At 43.4% G+C, this 24,526-nt stretch overlaps 1 protein-coding gene across 1 annotated transcript; it reads left to right on the forward strand.

Annotated features, from left to right (window-relative positions):
- Positions 1-1,843: 1,843 nt before the first annotated feature.
- ppp2r2ab (protein phosphatase 2, regulatory subunit B, alpha b) lies at positions 1,844-21,481 on the forward strand. The gene is made up of 10 exons (XM_066650910.1): positions 1,844-2,095; positions 6,227-6,304; positions 10,148-10,245; positions 11,572-11,737; positions 12,749-12,861; positions 13,777-13,954; positions 14,947-15,111; positions 15,203-15,372; positions 17,087-17,178; positions 20,557-21,481. Exons 1-10 carry the CDS (start codon positions 2,089-2,091, stop codon positions 20,834-20,836), a joined length of 1,347 nt encoding a protein of 448 aa, XP_066507007.1. The 5' UTR covers positions 1,844-2,088; the 3' UTR covers positions 20,837-21,481.
- The last annotated feature ends 3,045 nt before the right edge of the window (positions 21,482-24,526 follow it).

A 24,526-nucleotide genomic window follows, 5' to 3' on the forward strand; every position in this document is an offset into this window, starting at 1 on the left:
TGTCCACAGGTGTGAGTGTGTGTGTGAAAGGGTGAGTGTGTGAAACTGTCCACATTTGTGTCTGTGTGTGTGACTGGGTGAGTTTGTGAAATTGTCCACAGGTGTGAGTGTGTGTGTGACAGGGTGAGTGTGTGAAACTGTCCACATTTGTGTCTGTGTGTGTGACTGGGTGAGTTTGTGAAATTGTCCACAGGTGTGAGTGTGTGTGTGACAGGGTGAGTGTGTGAAACTGTCCACAGGTGTGAGTGTGTGTGACAGGGTGTGTGTGTATGAAACTGTCCACAATTGTGTCTGTGTGTGTGTGTGACAGGGTGAGTGTGTGAAACTGTCCACAGGTGTGAGTGTGTGTGTGACAGGGTGAGTGTGTGTGTGACAGGGTGGATGTGTGAAACTGTCCACAGGTGTGAGTGTGTGTGTGTGACAGGGTGAGTGTGTGGTGCTCTGTCCCTAGTGTACCTGCCTCGTGTCCTGTGATTCTGGGATGGAGCAGTTACAGAAAATGAATGAATGAATGATGAAGTGGATTGGCTTTAGAGAGAAATATAACATCTATTTGAAGAGGTTTACAAATGCATCTATATGCAAATATTTTCCTATTTGGCAACATTTTCCAATACTGTATGTTATTTTATCATTACATTACTGTAATGCATTACTAAATGGTTATGCCTTAATTAATTATTAACAAATATCTTACATTTTAATATTAATACATTCATACCCTATTTTTAATTAATTTATATTTAGGGGTGTTTATTTAACCCCCTTTCACACTGTTCTTCAGCGCTCAGGACCCCCACAGAGGAGGTAAGATTTGGGTGATGGATTATTCTCAGCGCTGCAGTGACACTGACGTGGTGGTGGTGTGTTAGTGTGTGTTGTGCTGGTGCGAGTGGATCAGACACAGCAGTGCTGCTAGAGTTTTTACACATCACTCGTTCTTTTCTTTTTCTTCTCGCTGCCTTCTTTCTCTCCTCCACTTTTCCCTCTATTCTTCCTCATCTTCGTACTCAGCCTTCTTTTTATCCCATCCATTTCCCTCCTACTCTTTCTCCTTCATCTTCCACTCCATCCCTCTTTTCTCCTTCTTTTTTCTCTCTCTCTTTCTCCTTCCTCACTCTCTCCTCCTCTCTCTCATACCCACTCACTCTACTCCATGTCCCTTTTCATCATCTCTACATGTTTTTCTTCTCTATATCTTCCATGACCTCCTGTTTAGCTCCCTTTCTCCTTCATCCTCCACTCCATCCCTCTTTCCCCACTCCTCCTTCTCCTCCATTTTTTTTACTCCTCCCCCCTGACCCTCCGCCTCCTCCATCATTTTTTCTCTCCCCATCTCTGCATCCTCCTCTCACACTCCTCCATCCTCAACTGCATACCTCTCTCTCCCCCTCTTTCTTTCCCTCCTCCTCCTACATCACTTTTCTCTCCCCATCTCAGACTCCTCCATCCTCAACTCCATACCTCTCCCTCCACCCCTCTTTCTTCTCATCTCCTCCTCCTTTATCCTCACTCCACTCCATCCTTCTCTCTTTCACTGTCACCCTCCTCTCTCCTTCTGCTCCCTGTCCCCCTTCCTCCTCCTCCTTCATTTTTTTCTCTCCCACCTCTTCATCCTCCTCTCACACTCCTCCATCCTCAACTCCATACCTCTCTCCACCTCTATTTTCTCATCTCCTCCATCCCTCCATACTCCTCTTTCACTCTCACCCTCCTCCTCTTCCTTGATTATTTCTCTCCCATCTATACATACTCCTCTTTCATTCTCGCCCTCTCACTCTCCTCCTCCTCCTCCTCCTCCCCTCCCAGAGCGGCGCATATTGACGGCGTGTTCTGTCGGAGGAGGAGGTTTGCGCCATTTTGAATGTGGAGAGTGGGAGGAGAAGCTAAAGGGAGTGAATGAGCAGTGTTTTTTTTCCGCGGGGCTTAAACTGGGACACGGACACAAATAAAAACCAAGCCACAAAACAAACAACAAACAAAAACAGTGTCCGAGGCATCGGCTTCAACCCTGCCACATCCACACAATCTCAGCCGGAGTGACTCCACACACCACAGAGCCCAAAGTTCCCTGAACTCCCTCTCGCCATGGCAGGTAACCGTGCTAATGCTAGATGTAGCCAGCTAAAAGCGGTGTATTTGCTATTTTTGTGTCGGTGTTAACAACTACGCTTCACCGACAACACTTTTTAGGGTCTTGAGGATTGTTATAACATTCGCGGAAGTGAGTAGAGCGTTTGATAGCTCCGCATTCACCAACTTCTCGGTCTAATTGTTCCTTTCCACCTTAAATGCTGCAGCGGTTTCATTCTAGCGCCTGCGCCTTTTAAGGTGGAACCGCGAATTCGAATAAGAAGCAGCCCTGCTTCGCTTAGGCGCGTTAGCTTAGCCACACTGCGGCCGTCTTGTCTGCTTTTCAGGGTTTGTTTCGGTTAAAACGGGATGAGGCGTGTTAGGTTTTTTGCTTTTGTAAAAACTACGGCCATGTTACTTACAAATATCGTTAAATTAGTGGATAATCATATTCGGAGTCGTTTAAAAGGATAAGTTAATATGAGCTGAGTAACGGTAACCGGGCTCGAATCTCGAATTCCCTCGCTGCTTTCACAGTTCATTTGTCCTTTATGTGAAATGATTTAAGCCGTTAAACCACAGTATTTTCTTGTTTATTATTCTTGCATTTGCTTTGTCAGAGATAAACTAACCCTTGCTGACTCCACTCACCTGCTGTAAGTTAAAAAAATGAGTTAAAACCACAGTTTAAATGGCTGTTTGAACTTTCGTCTGTGTAATAAAACTATCTGCAGGTTGTGTGTGTACACTGTGTACTGTGTGGGTTAGTGTAATAGCAAAGGCCATTAGAGCAGAGTCCAAATCCTGATGTAGACCAGAACACATTAATTCTGATTCGAGAGACACCAGGTCTGACCAGAGCACATTGTCAGAGTCAAGACTGAGGCTGTGATATATCAATCCAAATCAAAAGACCGGGACACATCCAATCTGAGTGAAGACAGACACAGAGCCACGTTAAGACAGATTGGGACACATCGATTCCAAAAGAAGACAAAGACTGAGGCCTCATTCACACCTTGCATTAATATGCCTCTCTGCTGATCCGCTCACAAATGACTTTCAAACACGTAGCTGTTCACATCTGCCGTTTCAAATGTCTCCTGACCGCTTATGATTGTATTTCTCTGAATATTTCTGCTGGAGGAGAAGCATGGCATAGTCTGCACACAACTTTAAACTCCACCTTTTGCTCAACCAGGCTGGAGCTGTGATAAGGTGGACACAGATGGTGCTTATTGTTGTCGGGGAAGCATCAAGACGCTTTGGCGTTCATTCATCAAGAACAACTTGTTCATGAGAGACTTTGCCCACCTCAGAATGTGGTTTGAACGGTCAGATTACTGTATACATTTGTTACTGTAAACGAAGAATAAAATAATTGGGTGAAGCCGCACAGTAAAGCGCTGTATTTGATTTTATGTTGGAGAAGAGCAGTGAAGTGTTTATCCCTCTAAGCTTATTCAAATTGCAATTATATTTAAACATGATGAGAAAGAGCTGATATGTAGTGACGACAACCATAAGTTCTGTTAGCAAATACCTTTGCGGGAGATGCTGCACCCAGCTGGTCTCCAGAACAGTCTCCAGAACGCAGGACCAAGACTGAGACTGATATTTTAAGTCTCTACACCAAGATTGAACTCGTGTACTACAATCTTAATGTGAATATTCATTTATTTTTTTACGTTATATTCAGCTACGCTAATTGTGTTCAGTCTGTGCTGAAATTGGGAAGTGGAATATTTTAATGAATGTTTAATTTCATATTTTTAGAGGAGAAAGTGAGTGATCTATTACTATTTTCAGATTTTTATGACTTAACGTTTGCTTGATACCCACAGAGAGAGAGGCTTTGAATTAGGGGTGTAACAGTACAGAGTTGGAGTACCTTTTTAGAAGATTGGTGACTCAGAATTGACAGTACAATAGTAAAGCAGTCTTGAAATCTACAGTGAAAACCCCAGGACAGTGATGTTTGACTTGAACAGGTGCAAAAAATGGAATGGTTCTTAAAGCTCTTATGAATCAGGTCATCTTTCAGAACTCCAGAATATCAACTCATCTTAAAGGCACTGCTGAAAACCTTCCAAATCTATGCAGATATTGCATTTTAAATGAAATGATTTGCATTTTAACTCTGTTCAACATAGGAATCTCTTGGAAGAGGCTGGAGACTGAACGGTGATGGCTTTACAAAGTTTAAAAAAGATAGTTAAAGAGTGTGCGATGTTATTTTTTATTGTTAAAGTGAATATTTACATCCCATTTGATGATAACACACGTCATGCCTTGTACTGTGAAAATATCTTCAGTGGTTATGATATCATTGTCCGTGTCGACGCTCTCAGTTTAGCTGTTTTTGCTGCTCCCATGCTGCCCCTTTGGATGGAGGCTATGCTTGGGTCAATCACTGTGAGATGGCTCCTGTTAAAGCTGATGAACGACAGCGTCCAGATTGTTTTTGCCAAAGTCTGACAGAAGTAACGTCCATTTTTGGCGTCGTGACTCAGTTGCTCTAGACACATCCTGGAATGAATAGCTGTTCATTGTACATTTTTGGCTGTGAATTTGAATTGGATTGCGTTGTGTGTCACTGGCATGGATGAGAGACCGTGGAAAAAAAAAAAAAGAAAATTAATCTCACATCCATTCCCTTGAAACACTTAATGAACACTTTAGTGTGCGGATTAATGCGCAGCCACATAGGAGTTGCCCAACCTGTTTCCTTTAGCCGTCATAAAACTAGAGCTAGGGACATGAAGTCATTGGGTGTGATTTGCTCTGAAAGCACTTCTTGAGGCTCTTCTGTGGTGAAGCACGGTGGTTGTTATGGTTTCTGTGAAATGAAGAAGGCTTTTAAACGACATGTAAGATACAGCAAGATCATGGACACCCTCCGTCTGTCTCACTTCCATATGGGTGCTTTTCTATGAGGCCGTATCCTGGTTTTTCAGCACCTTTTCACTACCTCTTTTGCGGATTGACTCAGCCTTTCCCTTCTTTTCTGGCAGACGGAGCCATTAAGCAGTATTCAGCTTGGTGTGACTCGCCTCTTTCTGCTGCGATATTTTACGTTTTGTGCAGCATATGCCCGAAGTGAGATGTTTTCTCGAGTATTATTTGCCCTTGTGGTGTAGTACGGAACGGTACTGATTCGATTCAGTTTCACAGTATTTTTCCAAATACACAAAACCAGGATTAAACTATTTCTGTAGTAAATGAGACCGTGTTTAAGGACTGGTGTAGTCTAGAAGAGAATGTTTGATTTATTCATTGTAATTTAGGGCTGTAAAAGAAATAGTATTTTATGGAAGTTGCTGTTTAAAAGCTGAATTTGAGTTCTGACAAATGTTTTAAGTTTGAAGTAGGGAGATGTACCCTTATTCCACAGGCTTGGAGCTGAGTTTGTCCAATCAGAATGGCCGTATTTAGCAACCCAATGCCTGTCTTTAACATGCAAAGGGCTGGACAATAATTTAGTATCAGTGTTTATCGCAATAAAAATGTTTGAATAACAGTTATGATTTTTTAAAACACATTTTCAATATTTCAATATACATTTACAGCATCTGTCACTGACTGATGTTCATTACAGGGCGCTGTCGTCAATTCAGCACACTCTAATATTACTAAAATATTAATACTGACAAAGCCAGTAGGTTTAATTTTGATGGTGATGTCATGTTTCTTGTTTGTTTTTGGATGTTTTTCAGTGGATATTATATTGTTCATATCAATATTGGAATCATATCGTATCGACCATAATTAAGGAATATATCATGATTTAAATTTGCCCATATTGTTCAGCCCTGAACATACATTACCAAACAGCAGCTTGATGTTTACTGATTCATAACACAATACTAGATACAGTACGGTCCGACATTAGGCTTTATCATTTTCACTGTAATGTAAATTAAAAACGATTATATTAATTCTGAACGAGATTGTCATCAGTGGCCTGAATTGAAAATATGGCCTGCGAGTCTGGGGTGGACTTCAGTCATAGGTCTGTGGGTTGACAGTAATGATTTGGTGGGATTTAAGGGGTGGAGGTTAAAGATAACCCTGCAACATTAATGAATAGAACTTTGGTTCAATGGCCACTGAGATTGATTCCTAATGTTTAACACCTTCTCTGTGGCTGCAGGTGCCGGAGGCGGGGGCAACGATGTGCAGTGGTGTTTCTCGCAAGTAAAAGGGGCCATCGATGATGACGTAGCTGAAGGTAAGTGGTCCTCCAAAGCTGTTTTTACGTGCTTTAACGTACTGCATACGTACGAACATGTAAACGTTTGTTCTCTTTTTATTCAAATCAGCAAAACATGTCATTTGACTTTGTGGGGCACAGACTTTTCCATATGACTGTATAAGATGGGAGTTAGGGATTCATGATGATATCAGATTCCTATCATACTGTTGGGATAATCTCTTAAAATGTATTAATGTGGCTGCATTTGTAATCATACACGTATTACAGTTCTCCTCTATGCTAATCAACTTCTAGTTCCTTAAAGACTAAGCAGCAGCTCTATGAAAGTGTCAAACAAATAAATACCGTGGAGTTTGAGTTCCTAACTTGTGTTTATTGATCGTCAGAAAACATGATATTTCTTACTAATTGAAGGAATAAGGTTTAAAAGACCGTTGCCCCCCCCCCCTCCCCCCCCACAACGGTGTTGGGAAACTCTAATAGGCGTCTTGCCTGTGACGTAGATGGTGGACAACACTCTAGAAGCTGCACTTAATTTAATGCAAAATGACGAAAAGGTGTGTTGTTTTTGGCTGCAATCATTCAATGTACAGTGGGACATCTGTGAACAAATGACCCAAAGATCCCAAAATATCCAGAAAATGGACTAAGTTTGTCCACTTTAAACGAGCACTTTGGAAAGGACCCTCCGCTCACTCCGTTATCTGTAGCTCATTACACTGGCGCTTTTCCAACAATATGGGCATGTAAGGACACCAACGAAAGGTGTTCAAGAGCCTCTGTAACATGGAGGTAAACAGGGTAAGGACACTCACTTCGCCTGTTTTAGTTGGTGTTAGTTAACGTTAGCTTGACTCGCTAAACTCGGTGCTCAGATTATACTCGGCTACGTAGCTGCATTACGGAGGTTTATAGTGTCGGATGAATTCGAGTTCGACTTCGATCACATTTACAAGAATAACGGTACCTCTACATTTGAGTTTAGCTTATTGCTAGGCTACTGTCATGAATAATGTTGGTTATTTAGCTAGATACTGTCATAACAGTCAGTCATAACAGTGTTTTACCGCGGCGTTGTTCAGCTGTTGTCCACCAGTGACGTCACGATCGCGTTCAAGAATTTCCGTAGAGAGCTCGGGTTTTTCCGTCAATTTAATAAAATTGTCAGTTTTAAAGCAAATTAAGCTGCTATTTTCATTTTAATTCATACTTATATCTGTCAGTAACTACAATAATGTGGAATATTCATGGAGGTCCATTAAGTGGTGCTTAGCCTTTAACTCTGCATTTTATCATTGCGTATGTGAGCATGCATCCCTGAGTGGAATGACAACAATCTGTTGCTCTCTGGTTAAAGGAGTTTCTCCAGTGTTTCACAGTGTCCAGATGTGTCTAAGGTTTGATTACCACAGGTACATTTCCCAGAACTTAGAAAAGGAAAGGCTGTTGAGTCAGAGCACATTTATAATACGTGTCAGTATGGTTTTGAGCTGGTATTTTCTGATATTATACTAAAACAAAGTTTTTCGGTTTGTGTGTGTGGCAATCAACTTTATGCCACGGATTTGACCGAGGAGTTTCCCTTTGTGGATTTCCTAATGTAGCCCCAGCCTTATATGAGAACACAAGCATTCATTAATTGCTTCAGCGATTGAGCAATGAAGTCTGAATCTGGTGCCGTCTGATTGTGGAACTGACTTGTATCTGATTGAAAAAACGTCAGGTAAACCTTGCCTCATCATGTTTGAAATTCTCTTCTTTCCCACTTGGGAGGACTTGACTTGATTCCATTAGTGTGGCAATATGTCAACCCTGTACCGTTTCGGAGTGGGATGGTTTTGATCCTGCATGACTTTAGCTAACAGCGTAAACAGCAGCCCACATGCTGTAGCTTGTTGCTTGGCTCCCTGGGTGACCGGTATTATTCGTTTGCGCTCAGAGTCCCACAGGTTGTTCTTTTCTAGAGACTGCATTGTCTTCAACTGCAAGGTGCATCTCACCTCTTCATAAACTGAGCAGTTTTTTTTTTTTAAATTGCCCCTTTTAAAGTAGAATGTTTAAGTCTAAAACATGGAAATATCTGCTCTTCTGTTTGTCTCTTTCCATTTGTAACCATATAAAAATAGAAATGTTATTTCTCTGATGCAGATCGAGGTGGATTTAGTATCAGTTTCTTGAAAATAGCATGGAAAGATAAGCAGGAATAATATCGACAGTGACTAATATTTCCCATATATGCATCACTAAGGCAAGGGTTGACTGTGTATCTCACTTGAGGTCACATCTTTAGCTTTTAGTTAATTACCACAGACACACGATCCCTGGTACTTCAATTTGAGAAGTTTGAGAACTATTTGAGAAGCCTGCATTAGGGCAGGTACCTACTGAAGCAACTGTTCTCTGTTTCAAGGCTTTGAAAATTTCTAATTTTAGGAAATTGCATAAAAGTGATATTTGATTTGCTGCTGAGAGTTTGATAACGCTGGGGTTTATTCCTTTAAACCGCCCTGGAGAAGGATTGATGTGATTTGTTTGATGCTTCTTGTCAGTACCTTACTCCATCAAGACCCTCAGAGCAACTCATCTTGATCATTTGATTTCGACAAGAGGCTCAGAGAACATTACAAGTCATTGTAATTAGTCAGAGGGCTCATTTGCATTTTGCATCATTCTGCAATATCCCCACTGCAAATTGACAATATTACAAAAACAATTTATAGATGATACATCGCGCCGCCTTATCGTGCTCTTATTTCAGTCGTCTCAAGGGGCGCAACTGCTGTTGTTTTTACGCCAAGGCCTGAGATAAGGGACGTGACATTCTTCTCTGCTCAGTCTGAGTGCATAATACAGTGCAGATGGAGGAGCCAAGTGTATGATCCATGAGTTGCGCAAAGCCACCGCACTGGAATCCATGGAATGGTGCTGCGGTCTTCGTTTCTCGACGAATATCATAAGGACGCTCAAGCATTCTTATGTTGCACTCATGCTATTATATACACACAGTGTAAACATCTGCATACAGGTTGTTCTTGCTAGAGGTGGGGGAGGAAGTGTGCGATTTGAAAGGGCGGGAGTTTTGGGTTCGCTCACTGGAATTCAGTGTTTTATAGCCTCTGGAATTTAAGGGGAAGTCGTTGTACAATTTTCAACTGTATTTCAATTTTCCATCTTCCCTCCAAACATAATTTTTCTCTATTATCCCTGATTTGAAAGGAGAAGGAGGAGAATGTCCTATTCGCTTATGAACTTATAGCCTGATGCAATGTCCCCCCCCCCCCCCCCCCCCCCCCACAGCCTCACACACACTATCCAAAGCTATCTGCCTTCTACCCACTCTTTCACTCACTCACTCATGCTCAAACAGAGGCCCCAGGGAGCTCAGGCCTACACAAAAGCTCCCTGCCGCAGTCTTTTTGCCGTATTGTTCTTCTGCTCCACTGGGCAGCTAGGGGTTAAATCTGAGTCACTCTCCATCTCACTCCGTATCCAGCGCTGAGACTAGGGCTACAAGGCTCCTGCCTTAGCCACGTCTCGTTGTGGTACACTGATCCCGTAATTCAGTTTGAGATACGGGGTTCGTGAAAATACTTGAATGAATAATCATGCCCATGTCCTTTCACGGTGCACGAGTGTGAACTGGAGGGAGGGGGCAGTCTGTAAAAATACTACAGTATAATCGTGAACTCTTGATACAGTGTTGTTCAGCACTGATTCAGACGGTTTGACATCATGGAAGCCAGGGGTTTTTGAAATGGATCAAGTGTCCTCTTTCTGTTACTCTCTCTTTCTCTTTTTCTTTGGAATTAAAGGGTGACGGGAATTTGACAAGCGTGTTTGTGTCTGTTTCTCCAACAGCCGACATCATCTCCACTGTGGAGTTCAACCACTCAGGGGAACTGCTGGCCACTGGAGACAAAGGCGGGCGAGTCGTCATCTTCCAGCAAGACACTGAGGTACTGCCTCGGGACTGCTGCCAAAACATCAACGCAAATACACCTTCCATCATCTGTTATCTGTCCTCTTTCCTCGCCCATCTTCTAATTTAAGAAATTAAAATCTATCAATATTTTCCTTGATAACACTGGGCTGTATCTTTATACACTTGCCATAGCACCCCAATGATCGCAGGCAGCCTTCAGTGGTTTATCACTGGAAGTATCAGGATATTTTTCCACAAAAGCACTGCTCACTGAAATGGTAAACACCACTGTCCAAGTGTCATGTGAAAGGCAGCAGAATAAGCATGCTCACCATGAAGAGATGCAGTTTATCTTGAGCTAACTGTCAGCAGAAGCACTGCATTCTCTCACCGTGTTTATTAGTTTCATTGAGATTTTTAAGTTCAAGTCCAGATTCAGAAAATGGACATATGTTTTTAATTGGACAATGACAGATACAAATATACAGGGGTTGGACAATGAAAGTGAAACACCTGGTTTTAGACCACAGTAATTTATTAGTATGGTGTAGGGCCTCCTTTTGCGGCCGATACAGCGTCAGTTCGTCTTGGGAATGACATACACAAGTCCTGCACAGTGGTCAGAGGGATTTGAAGCCATTCTTCTTGCTGGATAGTGGCCAGGTCTCTACGTGATGCTGGTGGAGGAAAACGTTTCCTGACTCGCTCCTCCAAAACACCCCAAAGTGGCTCAATAATATTTAGATCTGGTGACTGTGCAGGCCATGGGAGATGTTCAACTTCACTTTCACGTTCATCAAACCACTCTTTCACCAGTCTTGCTGTGTGTATTGGTGCGTTGTCGTCCTGATACACGGCACCGCCTTCAGGACACAGTGTTTGAACCATTGGATGCACATGATCTTACTGGTGCAGTGTGCAGTTAATGAAGATTGTCCACCAGGCTGATCCAATTTAGCCATGAAACCTCCCACACTACAATGACAGGTGTTTCACTTTCATTGTCTAACTCCTGTACATGCCAATATCTTTTTCAGTGTTCAAAATTGCTACTGCAGCATCTCTACTATCTAGTATTTTAAAGGCACACTGACATTCAGTGTGTGTGCGTCCTTATGTAAAGTTCTCTGTAGCCTACAGTTGGTTTTTAGCTCTGTGCCCAGTTTACGCAGTTATTTTCTGATAGTTTTTATATAATGTATTTTTAATAGCTGTTTATATTAATATATTATCACATGTTGCATATGTTACGATGTATTTATAATACGATGATTTATTAAAGATACCTATTGTAGCCTGGATTTAAAGCCGTGTTTTTTGGAAGTGTACTCTGACCAGTTTTAGCATTTTCTCTCCACAGAACAAGAGTCTGCCACAGTGCCGCAGCGAGTACAATGTTTACAGTACATTTCAGAGCCATGAGCCCGAATTCGACTACCTGAAGAGCTTGGAGATCGAGGAGAAGATCAACAAAATCCGCTGGCTGCCACAGAAAAACGCAGCACAATTTTTGTTGTCAACAAATGGTTAGTACAAGCACAGCATATTGTTTAAAGTAACACCGTGACCCAGTGATAATTTTCACAAACATTTTTTAATATATTTAAAGGGAAAATATTAAGACTAGGGTTGGGAGATATAACGGAAATAGCAGAAGGAGCTGGAAACGAGCAAAAAATATTCAGAAGACACTTCGCTTGACCTTATGCTCACAAATATGAGGCTTTGTCCTATAAATATGTGTGTTTTGGGTGTCAATTTGCTCATCTGCTGTGGTGTGCTAAACCACAAGTGCCTGTTAACTGGCCAGCTGTGCACTGTTGGGTTGAGCTGAACTGCACAGTGCCGAAAACCCCTCACTTGTCCTACATTCACAGTAATAGCATATACCGTGTTAATATGAAAAATGTTGTAATGGAAAAACCCATTACACTGTGACAAAAAATGTGCACTTCCCTAACATAGGCCAGTTAAATCAGCCATCTGATCTATTAGTCAGATCTAAGTCTGAGAACCCCCGGTAATCAGCATTTGTTTGCTGCCTTTTTAAAGTGCGAATGGACTAATCACTGGATGAGTAAATGCACCTGAGATTACCTCCTGTTGAGATATCCCAGTTGCGGCAAATCCTCCAAATCAGTGATTTTATTTATTTATTTATTAATTTATATATTTTCGCTTGTGACTCACCAGAGCTGTCTGCTCTCTGTCTAAAAATATGATCCCTGATGTGTTATACAACCACTGCGTGTTTATGAAGGCATTTTGGAGCTCTGGATTGCAGCTCTTCCACTGCTAACTCTTCCTCTCACAGCCAGGAGGCAGCCATTTATATGCAAGTGCCTATTTCACTGAGGTGGAGCAGTAGGAGTTCAAACGGGCTAAAATAAAACCATGATCCTTTTTTTGTCCCCGTTCTGTGTGCAGAGTGTTTTGTAACACATTGGCATTTATTTTTATTTTGGCCCCAATTCAATATCATGATAAAGGGCTAGAGAATGATGTCTTTTATGCTTGTGTTTGTCTTTGATTGACAGACAAAACTATTAAATTATGGAAGATAAGTGAACGCGATAAAAGACCAGAGGGCTACAATCTTAAAGAGGAAGATGGACGCTGCAGGGATTCAACCACCATCACAACTCTACGGGTATTTACTCACACACACATGTCTTTTGTGAGTGAGTTAAAAATAATCAGCTCTTAGATCCATTGCAACTGTCCTGAAAGGTTCTAGGTAAATGTCATCATTATTTATTGGCCCTAGACCTTATAACTGGGGACATGGTCTGAGGTTTCTCCAGCAGGGGGCGCGATTAGAACTTTAGAAGGTGTCCTTTGAAGAGAAGAAACAGGACAACGTTCAGAAATTTCCAAACAAGAAGTTCAAAATGTTATGGACAATAGCAAATGATGGATTATATAATCATTTTAAAAGAAATTTGAAATACCTAGATATTCTCCAGCTGTTTTGAGTAAGACTATGGAATTGTCCTGGGAGCTTGGCTTGGCTGCATATGGAAAGTAACGTAATGATCTGTGCTTGTTAATATTTATTTCCTCTTCCTAAGTGTAGCTTCATAAATATCAGCCATTGAGCTTTATGAATTGTTGCATGACCTCATGCTTAAAGGATTTGTAGCATTTATAGTCAGCACTCTTCAGAAAGCCAGTAGCCGCTTTAATCTCCACAGGTTTAACACGGCGATGACTGAAGTCTCATGAATCTCTGCTTCTCACAGTGAAGTGGCTGGGGTTGACGTTTCCATAAATTACAACCACTCTACCTGGGTGTTACTCCTTCCTGCACTTCATGACTGTGAAAATCACGTCTTAAATATACATAAAAAGGCTTTCCAAAAATGGACTGGATGACACTTAAGTGTTGAGTTTTACAGAGGCCCTACAAGGAACTGTGTTGTAAACTATTGTTGACACTGTCATTACTCGCCTCTTTACTTTTATTTAATGAATGTTTACAAGAGTGGGCTGTATCTTGTCATGGTATTAAAGCTACACGTTTGGCGGATACTCCATAACCCTTTGTATACACACTGCCCTGTAGGTGCCGGTGTTCAGACCCATGGACCTCATGGTGGAAGCCAGCCCTCGCCGGGTTTTTGCCAACGCTCACACTTACCACATCAACTCCATCTCAGTCAACAGCGACAACGAGACGTACCTGTCCGCAGACGACCTGCGCATTAACCTCTGGCACTTGGAGATCACAGACCGCAGCTTCAGTATCCTGCACTGGGCTATGGGGGCCAGAGGCTGGGCGTAAAACTGATCTGGGAACAGATTCCTTGATTTAAGGCTGGAGGATTTCAAATGGATCCATACTTGCTTCAAGAATGCTTTTCCAACCTATTACAGTTGCCATTGACACAGAAAAAATAGAGTATTTACAGTGCCCTAACATTTTACAGTGCCACAAATATAGAGTTATCAGCACCCCCTAATAAACGAGTAAAGCACGTTGCAACAAATATTTCACATTGCTTATCTTTTAATCAAGATATTAGTCTATTATTTACTTGAAGTACAGTGACTGGAACACTGCTGTGTGCCATTCATTTATTGAAATAATGTGATGAATGACTTGGATCGCTTAATACGCTTGGAAGCCACTGGAAGTGGTTTGATTGGTGGCAAAAACGATTTCAATACCTGGCACCAGCTTTGGCCTGTAACCTCCTGTCCAAACCCAACAGGAGGCTGTCAGAGCTGTGACAAATAAGACTCTTTCTCTCCTGCTGAAGTTTTGCGCTGAGGAGCATAGTGGGACGTGTCAGTTGAGTCGTGTATTTAAAATGCAGCGGTGGTGGTCATTTCTAAAGGAAATTATGGCACTTTCAGAGACTTGCATAAATGATAATTAGACTATATTTAAATTATTCGTTTGTGAGAAACTCCATTCTCCTTGTCTCCAGCCCAGGTTCTCAACAGAGCCGATAAATCCCCATTCATCTGTATGGGTGTAGATGTTATCAATACAGTAGAGGAGGGAGATGACTTTCCCAATTGTTACAAAGGAGATAACCCAGTGCCTCTGAGTCATACACGTTTTTTTCCACTCCCCATGTCACTGTGGATAGTCTGTAGTAAATACCAGCTCTTAGAATCAACATGAGACTGCTCCTGCAAGGATTTTGTGGTGTGTGTGTGGGTATGTAGACAAGATTGAATGGCAGTGTGTGTCTCTGTCTGTTGGTGTTCCTTAACCCAGCGCTAGACATCGTGGACATCAAGCCGACAAACATGGAGGAGCTGACGGAGGTCATCACTGCGGCCGAGTTCCACCCCCACCAGTGCAACACTTTCGTCTACAGCAGCAGCAAGGGCACCATCCGGATGTGTGACATGCGTGCCTCCGCACTTTGCGACAAGCACTCCAAATGTGAGCATCACCGTACTCGCGCCGATAGCCGTTCTGCTTGTTTCAGCCGCTTTCTCTCTGATAACATTTATTTTCCCTCTCACTCCTTCAGTATTCGAGGAGCCAGAGGACCCCAGCAATCGCTCTTTCTTTTCAGAAATCATCTCTTCCATCTCAGACGTGAAGTTCAGCCACAGCGGCCGTTACATGATGACCCGAGACTATCTGTCCGTCAAGATTTGGGACCTCAACATGGAAAATCGCCCTGTGGAGACGTACCAGGTGGGTTTACGTTGTTCTGACGGAAATGCTGTTGAGGTAAACGTCCCACTTTGACGTATGTTTATAGAAACAGTCTAGAGCTTGTGTTAAGGTGTCCTGAGTGTTACTCTGCTCTGAACAAGTCTGGGTGTTCCCTGAGAGTCAGGTTTTGAAAGTCACTACCTTTGTTTCTATTCTGTTGTAGAGATGTGGGGTTATGGTAAAATGATGTGATGTAATTAAGGTCAATAATGAATTCTCTAAACTGACAACGTTGAGTAAATGGTCAACTTTCCAACAGAACGTCTTTGTTGATTACATTTGATAGGTTTTATATCTAGATATGTGTTTGTGTACTAGCACCTCTGAGCCACTAGAGGGTACTGACTGACTGTAGAGCACCATTACTGTGCGTGTTTAGAGCAGGGGCGTCAAACTCATGTTCACAGAGGGCCACATCAGCGTAATGGGTGCCCTCAGAGGGCCAGATGTAACTGTAAGACCGTGTAAATGTAACTAAATGTAAAATAAATGTACGTACTCCTTAATGTTAAATAACTTTGAATTTATTACTTATTCAACTTAGAAATATTTGCTGTTAACAACATAAATCCTGTTAGTTTGTGAGGTTAAGGAACTCATTACTCCATCAATCAATGATCAAACTCTCCAAGTGAATAAAGAAAAACATCATCAAACACAAGTTACGACCTTCAGCACACGCTGCTTCAAAAATGCACCCCCTGAAAAAGACTTCAGCTACAATAAAGCTAGCTTTCACAGCTGCGTCGTTTTGGCCCGTAGCTCTCTCTTGTGAACATTCTGCTGCGATCTCAGTTTGCCTTTTCTTGTACAGTTTGTTGCTTTTCTTGAAGGCTAACTTTGGCAAAATTAGCTCCGTGTTTGGTGTCAAAGTGCCGACGTAAATTGTACTCCTTGACAACTGCCACCGCCTCAAAACACAAAAGACACACCGGTTTTTCTCCTTGAAGCACAAACATGTATCGCCTTCACATTTCTCTTCAAAGTCTTCCATTGTCAATGATTTTTCTTTTCCTGGACATTTTGGGATCAATATTTGTAGCTATTTCTTAATTCCACTTGTTGAAAAAAATCACATCGAAGAGGATACACTGCGATCTAGTGGCTTAATCAGCATGCATTGTGGGAAATGTAGTTTAAGGTCAGTGCACGCTTTAGAATTAGTGGCGGATTAATTAATAATTAAGTCTAAAAGCGTGCATTGGCCATAAACTCCATTTCCCACAATTCAGGCTGATTGTTACCCGTGAAGCGACGGCATTAAGCCACTAGATTGCAGTCGATCAGTCTTTGAAGCTCTTGTGGGCCACATCAAATCATACGGCGGGCCTTGAGTTTGACACATGGTTTAGAGTTTTCATACCGTAGCCCAGAGCTATTCAAACCTTTCCTCCAGAAGCTCAAACACAAGCTTAAATCAAACTTATCGATGTGTAAATTTTCACATTTGTATAAATCATCTGGTCAAATCATCCCTTTTATTCAGGACTTTTATTGTGTATTGTTAACTGGCTACAAAATGACGTATAATAGAATAAAATGAAAGGAAGCACATAACAGTGAACCTCTTTTCTGGCTCGGTAATGACATGACTGGCCATAGTATGTGTTACAATTGGGGGATCGCACCAAACTGTGAGGCCCAAACACATTTAATTAACCCTTTCTTGATAGTTTTTTTTATATCTCCACAGGTTCATGAATACCTCAGGAGTAAGCTGTGCTCACTCTATGAAAACGACTGCATCTTTGACAAGTTCGAGTGCTGCTGGAATGGGAATGACAGGTGAGGAGGAGCTCTGTTTACAGGTGGAAATTGTATTGATAAATCAGTGTGTTGTTCTTAGGATCCACCAGCTGATGACAAACTGTACAAACATCCTCCGTTTGCTCTATTTCAGAGCATCGCATTTAACGTCTTTCATGTCAGTGCTCAAACCAGGCTTCAGAATGCGTCCTGTCAGAGAGAGTGGGAGGGTGGGTGGGAAAGTGCTGGGTGTTTCATATTTTCTTATAAAACATTTGGAACTGAGCTGGAAATGTTGGTAAATCCTAAAAAATGCAGATGTCAAATCAAAACCCCTCAATAAATATAATTGGGACGTCAAATCAAGAAGATGGAGTCGTATTTAACGTCGTAGTTGTGTGTGCTAATGAGCAGGGATACCTCGGTTACCTTGTCCTGGATAAATTCGATCCTGTAATTACAAAATCTACAGAGTACAGAGTTACAGTCCACTGTTTACACTTCTGCTGCTAAATTAGAATTTATGGAAATGTAGACTAGCTGCTCTGTGAAAGCCTGTCTTTGTACATGAGGTGGTTTGTGGGCTGTGGTTGTGGTTATACACACACACACACACACAAGCAACTTGAGTAATACACCTACACACAAAACAATCAGCAAAGCAATCTGCAGATTGGTGAAGTGTAGTTACATTTTAGTCCAGTTGCTGCCCACATCTACTCAAGCACTGACCAAGGATTTGAAAGCATTTTAACGTTTTGAAAATGGCCTTGGTGTTATATTGGACACACTTTCCTTTGCTGACAAAGTGCAGTATGTTGAGGATAGCCTGAGCCCCTGTTACTAAGGGCATGTCATGGCTCTTATCTGGAGAAGCTCCTCTTATCACTGGCCGGCAGGAACAGCGGGACGTAGCTCGGGTCAGCAGAGCGCTAGGCCAAGAGGCTAGCTGTCGTCAGTGACGCTGTCATACAGCTCGCTCTAATTAAACTGTGGAGCGAAGTCAAGCTCAAGAACAGCATTTAAATGAGTACAGATCACAGTTAAATTACATACTCAGTCCTGTCAGTGATAGCTGTTTTAAAGGCGAGGGGAGGGCAAGAGGAAGAGGTGTATTTAATGTAAATGTCACTTATTGAATAACTGTGTATGCAGTTGTGTAACGTCATGTATCTGAGCTGCCAAATTATTATGGTTTGGTCGAAGCTAGGGGTGCACCCACGTGGGTATTCTAAGCCGATTCCCATATTCAATATATTATACATGTACTAATCTACCGACGCCTGTGCGTGTGTGAATGAATGAAAGTTACCCTGGTTTAAAGAAAAACTTAACATTTATTTGCAAAATGTTTTAGCTTTCAATTAAATGTGTGCAAACAATAAAATGACAGGAATATCCAGGGAAACTTGTGATCCACATTTAATTAATTAACGGGTCCATGCATAGACTAATCACAGCTTTAAACTCTCTTTAAATGAATAACTTAAATAAAATTATAGATCTACTCAGGTAATAAACATAAGGAAAGCGAATAAATGGAATTTATCTTAAAGCAAAGGATTAAACACAATATAAATTCCAATGTCCCTTTAGCGGTGTGGTGTGTTCTCTCTGTGTCTGCGTGGGTTGCCTCCAGGTGACTGTCTGTGAGGAGTGTGGTGTGTTCTCCCTGTGTCTGCGTGGGTTTCCTCTGGGTGACTGTCTGTGAGGAGTGTGGTGTGTTCTCCCTGTGTCTGTGTGGGTTTCCTCCGGGTGACTGTCTGTCAGGAGTGTGGTGTGTTCTCCCTGTGTCTGCGTGGGTTTCCTCCGGTGACTGTCTGTGAGGAGTGTGGTGTGTTCTCTGTGTCTGCGTGGGTTTCCTCCGGGTGACTGTCTGTGAGGAGTGTGGTGTGTTCTCCCTGTGTCTGCGTGGGTTTCCTCTGGGTGACTGTCTGTGAGGAGTGTGGTGTGTTCTCTCTGTGTCTGCGTGGGTTTCCTCTGGGTGACTGTCTGTGAGGAGTGTGGTGTGTTCTCTCTGTGTCTGCGTGGGTTTCCTCTGGGTGACTGTCTGTGAGGAGTGTGGTGTGTTCTCTCTGTGTCTGCGTGGGTTTCCTCTGGGTGACTGTCTGTGAGGAGTGTGGTGTGTTCTCTCTGTGTCTGCGTGGGTTTCCTCTGGGTGACTGTCTGTGAGGAGTGTGGTGTGTTCTCTCTGTGTCTGCGTGGGTTTCCTCTGGGTGACTGTCTGTGAGGCGTGTGGTGTGTTCTCTCTGTGTCTGCGTGGGTTTCCTCTGGGTGACTGTCTGTGAGGAGTGTGGTGTGTTCTCTCTGTGTCTGCGTGGGTTGCCTCCAGGTGACTGTCTGTGAGGAGTGTGGTGTGTTCTCCATGTGTCTGCGTGGGTTTCCTCTGGGTGACTGTCTGTGAGGAGTGTGGTGTGTTCTCCCTGTGTCTGTGTGGGTTTCCTCCGGGTGACTGTCTGTCAGGAGTGTGGTGTGTTCTCCCTGTGTCTGCGTGGGTTTCCTCCGGTGACTGTCTGTGAGGAGTGTGGTGTGTTCTCTGTGTCTGCGTGGGTTTCCTCCGGGTGACTGTCTGTGAGGAGTGTGGTGTGTTCTCCCTGTGTCTGCGTGGGTTTCCTCTGGGTGACTGTCTGTGAGGAGTGTGGTGTGTTCTCTCTGTGTCTGCGTGGGTTTCCTCTGGGTGACTGTCTGTGAGGAGTGTGGTGTGTTCTCTCTGTGTCTGCGTGGGTTTCCTCTGGGTGACTGTCTGTGAGGCGTGTGGTGTGTTCTCCCTGTGTCTGCGTGGGTTTCCTCCGGGTGACTGTCTGTGAGGAGTGTGGTGTGTTCTCCCTGTGTCTGCGTGGGTTTCCTCCGGGTGACTGTCTGTGATGAGTGTGGTGTGTTCTCCCTGTGTCTGCGTGGGTTTCCTCCGGGTGCTCCGGTTTCCTTCCACAGTCCAAAAACACACAATGATAGGTGGATTGGCGACTCTAAAGTGTCCGTAGGTGTGAGTGTGTGTGTGTTGCCCTGTGAAGGACTGGCGCCCCCTCCAGGGTGTATTCCTGCCTTGCATTCAATTGATTCCAGGTAGGCTCTGGACCCACCGCAACCCTGAACTGGATAAGGGTTACAGACAATGAATGAATGTTTGTCTGTTTATATATTTATTTATTTAATAAAACAGTAGCTTTTGTTGTTTTATTTAATTTATTTTACATATTAAAGTTTTCATTCAGAAAACAAAGCAACATTACTGAACCACAACTGAGAAATGAGGCACATGCTCAAGACCACATTAACCTGAGCCTTGTGTTCTGTGCTACATTAATAATTCTGTAATAAAAAGTGTGGGACAACAGCTCTGACCTTCTAATGGTTGGAGGAAGTGTCAGTGAAGGACATACTCTAATTATTCACGTTTATTTTGTTTTATGTGTCCAGCGTGGTGATGACAGGCTCCTACAACAACTTCTTCCGCATGCTGGACCGCACGCAGCGGCGGGATGTGACCCTAGAGGCGTCACGGGAGAGCAGCAAGCCGCGGCAGGTCCTCAAACCCAGGCGAGTGTGCGCCGGCGGCAAGCGCAAGAAAGACGAGATCAGCGTGGACAGCCTGGACTTCAACAAGAAGATCCTGCACACCGCCTGGCACCCGCAGGAGAACATCATCGCTGTGGCAACCACCAACAACCTCTACATCTTCCAGGAGAAACCGAACTAGCGCACACTCCCTCAACGTCGTCATGGAGATAGATAGATTAAAAACCTCCGAACCTCTGTCTGTGTGTTGGGGGAGGGAGGCGGGGTTGGGGAAAGAATATATTCAATGATGATGAACTAGCGAGAAGAAAAAAATAATAATAAAAAATACATAAAAAAAGAGAATAAATTCAGTGGCAACCATCACCAACACCACCACCATCATCATCGCCGTCGTCATCACGCAACAACAGGCACCTGTTCCAGGACAGAGTGAACCGGCGGCCCGTAACCGCGGCAACCAATACCGAGCCGGTTCAGGCTGATCTGGAGAGGAAGGCAGACCTGGCTCCGGTCTCCGTGGAAACGTGACGCACGCCTTCCTCTGGTGATGTGCCATCTGCTGTCTGTGCCCACAATCCCCCTCGTTTTCCCCTCTTTACCCATAAGTCCCGGTGGCAGGGCAAAGTGGGCAGCAGGTTCCAGCATCTGTCAGACATCAGCCATAGTTTTTTTTTGTTTGTTTGTTTGTTTGTTTAGTCTCTGTTTTTGTATTCTTCTTTTGGTTTTCTTCTTCACGGTGTCTAAGAACAGAAATTTGAACTCATGTTCCTGTATTCTTTAAGCCTCGGCTTATTTTGTGCCATTGTACCTTTTTTTTTTTTTTTTTTTTATTTTTTTTTTTTTTTTTAAATCTTCAGTGAAACTGCCAAGACGTTTAGTTTGTTTTAATTCTGTTTAAAGAATGTTTCTCTTTTTTTTCTCTCCTTTTTTTCTTTATTCTGATCAATAAATTTTCGCCAATACTGTCCTTAAACACACTAGTTCCTTCAGCTAGAATTGTTTTTTTTTTTTTTTCTTTGTCCAGAAGTGAAGGGCCTTATCGTCCTTTTTATGAAACACATACAGTGCCCCAAAGAATGCCATTCTCAGTGCAGACAGCCCCATGGCAGAAGTATTGTAGTCATGTGATTTATTTGCTACGGTTCGTCTAGACACACTCACACTCCAAACGACTGCTAATTGGCGTGACAGAACTGTTGCCCTTACTGTATCTCTCTCTCTCTCTCTCTCTCTCTCTCTCAAAACCCTCACCAAGTCTCCCTGTCGCTCTCGTCTCTCCTCTCTCTCTCTTGTTGCAAGTTGAGAAGGATTATGGAGATTATGATAAGGAGAAATGGTATTTATAAACTGAACAAACATTACAATCAGAGTTGTCTCGTTCTTTCTAGCACTTGTTCAGTACCGACCGGGGCTTTACGTTTTTTTTTTAATCAGCCTCCCTTCAGTTTTTCTGAAGCTCCTTCCAACTTCGAGAAATGTTTTCAGTCTTTAAACCTCCAGAGCTAAAAGTGATTCACCCTTTTTTGTTTGTTTATTTTATCTACTGCGTTTACGTGGCTTTTGTGGCTTGCCCTCGTCTGCTTTAAAGACTAAGACTAACTACCTTCGGATACAACCGAAGTTGGAGGCTCTTTTGAAAAACTGGCAAATGTTATTTTAAAAATCATTCTGTTGAATGACGAGACGGAGGGGGGGCTACTGAATGTTATATGCCACAAAAAGTATTAAAACTAAGTTTGCAGCTGACATGGCTCTTTAGCTTTTGCTGAGTCAGTAACAGGTCAAGAAAGGGGGATAGAAACTAATGCTTCTGTACTGTTCTCAGGTCTAGTTTGTCACTACAGCACTCCCCCAATTCCCCTTCACACATTTGAGCAAGGCTCATTACTAAAATGCTTGTAGCCTTGGTCTAAATTGGTGCAGCGCTACTAAATATATTAGACTAAATTTAGCCTGCACCATCAGTGCTAGCGGCTTCTAGAGGCGGCATGCCGAAAGCCAACGGCTGAACTATTTCACATGAGGCATTTCCAAGAACTTTCTCAATGTAAACAGGACAGTGCAGCCCTCCAGAACACATGGCTGTACTGCATTACAGTTGAGCTGCTTATATATATTTTAATGGCTAGTTTAACATACTATGGGCCCTTTAAAGTTCCGTGTCAGTGATCAGTAAGTACAGGAGCTTTTGTGTTGCAGCCATCATTCAGCTGAAGGAACTTTGCTACTTTAATGATGCTGTCAAAGAAGTAGCTCTGCCATTACACAGTAAATATATATAATGCCATTACACAGTTGTGTTATAAACTCAGTCAGGTTCTCATTTCTTTTAAGGCTGTAATTGCTTTGCTCCCTAAAGAGCAAACCACTGCAGTGGGGTGCATTAGAGAAAGGGTGAGTGCAGAATGCCAATGAGCAGAGGTAGGGTCTGGTTTGAGACACCGGTCATGGTATAGTCAGTCTAAAGATTGTTCCAGCACTGCATCACTTTAGGAGGAGTGTGGTGTGTTCTCTCTGTGTCTGCGTGGGTTTCCTCCGGGTGACTGTCTGTGAGGAGTGTGGTGTGTTCTCTCTGTGTCTGCGTGGGTTTCCTCCGGGTGACTGTCTGTGAGGAGTGTGGTGTGTTCTCCCTGTGTCTGCGTGGGTTTCCTCCGGGTGACTGTCTGTGAGGAGTGCGGTGTGTTCTCTCTGTGTCTGCGTGGGTTTCCTCCGGGTAACTGTCTGTGAGGAGTGTGGTGTGTTCTCCCTGTGTCTGCGTGGGTTTCCTCTGGGTGCTTGTCTGTGAGGAGTGCGGTGTGTTCTCCCTGTGTCTGCGTGGGTTTCCTCCGGGTGACTGTCTGTGAGGAGTGTGGTGTGTTCTCCCCGTGTCTGCGTGGGTTTCCTCCGGGTGACTGTCTGTGTGGTGTGTTCTCCCTGTGTCTGCGTGGGTTTCCTCCGGGTGACTGTCTGTGAGGAGTGCGGTGTGTTCTCTCTGTGTCTGCGTGGGTTTCCTCTGGGTGCTTGTCTGTGAGGAGTGCGGTGTGTTCTCCCTGTGTCTGCGTGGGTTTCCTCCGGGTGACTGTCTGTGAGGAGTGTGGTGTGTTCTCCCCGTGTCTGCGTGGGTTTCCTCCGGGTGACTGTCTGTGTGGTGTGTTCTCCCTGTGTCTGCGTGGGTTTCCTCCGGGTGACTGTCTGTGAGGAGTGCGGTGTGTTCTCTCTGTGTCTGCGTGGGTTTCCTCTGGGTGCTTGTCTGTGAGGAGTGTGGTGTGTTCTCCCTGTGTCCACGTGGGTTTCCTCCGGGTGCTCCCGTTTTCTTCCCACAGTGCAAAAACACACATTGATAGGTGGATTGGCAACTCAAAAGTGTCCGTAGGTGTGTGTGTGTGTTGCCCTGTGAAGGACTGGCGCCCCCTCCAGGGTGTATTCCCACCGTGCACCCAATGATTCCAGGTAGGCTCTGGACCCACCGCGACCCTGAACTGGATAAGGGTTACAGATAATGAATGAATGAATACTTTGTTAACCCTCTTTCAGCCTGTTCTTCTGTGACCAGGACCCTCACATGACCACCACAGAACAGGTATTTGGGAGGAAGACCACGCTCAGCGCGGCTGTGACACTGATGTTTTAGCTTTAGTTTTAGCTCTCTTTAATGTCGGAGTAAGAGTGGAAGTGTGGTAGAGGTTTGTGAATTTATTACTGTTTGTCAGAAAGAAGAAGAAATATATGTTGTGCTGAAGAAATATGAGATACCTATGTTTCTGATGCAAGATGGTGTGTTCAGCGTTTGTTTATCTTTCTGTTTTAATCTTGCCTCATTACGTAATCCATCAGCTGCGTTCTGATTGGTCAGATCAGTGATGGCGTCATTTTGGACAACGGGACTGCT

Source organism: Hoplias malabaricus, chromosome 18, assembly GCF_029633855.1.
Source record: "Hoplias malabaricus isolate fHopMal1 chromosome 18, fHopMal1.hap1, whole genome shotgun sequence".
Lineage (NCBI taxonomy): Eukaryota > Metazoa > Chordata > Actinopteri > Characiformes > Erythrinidae > Hoplias > Hoplias malabaricus.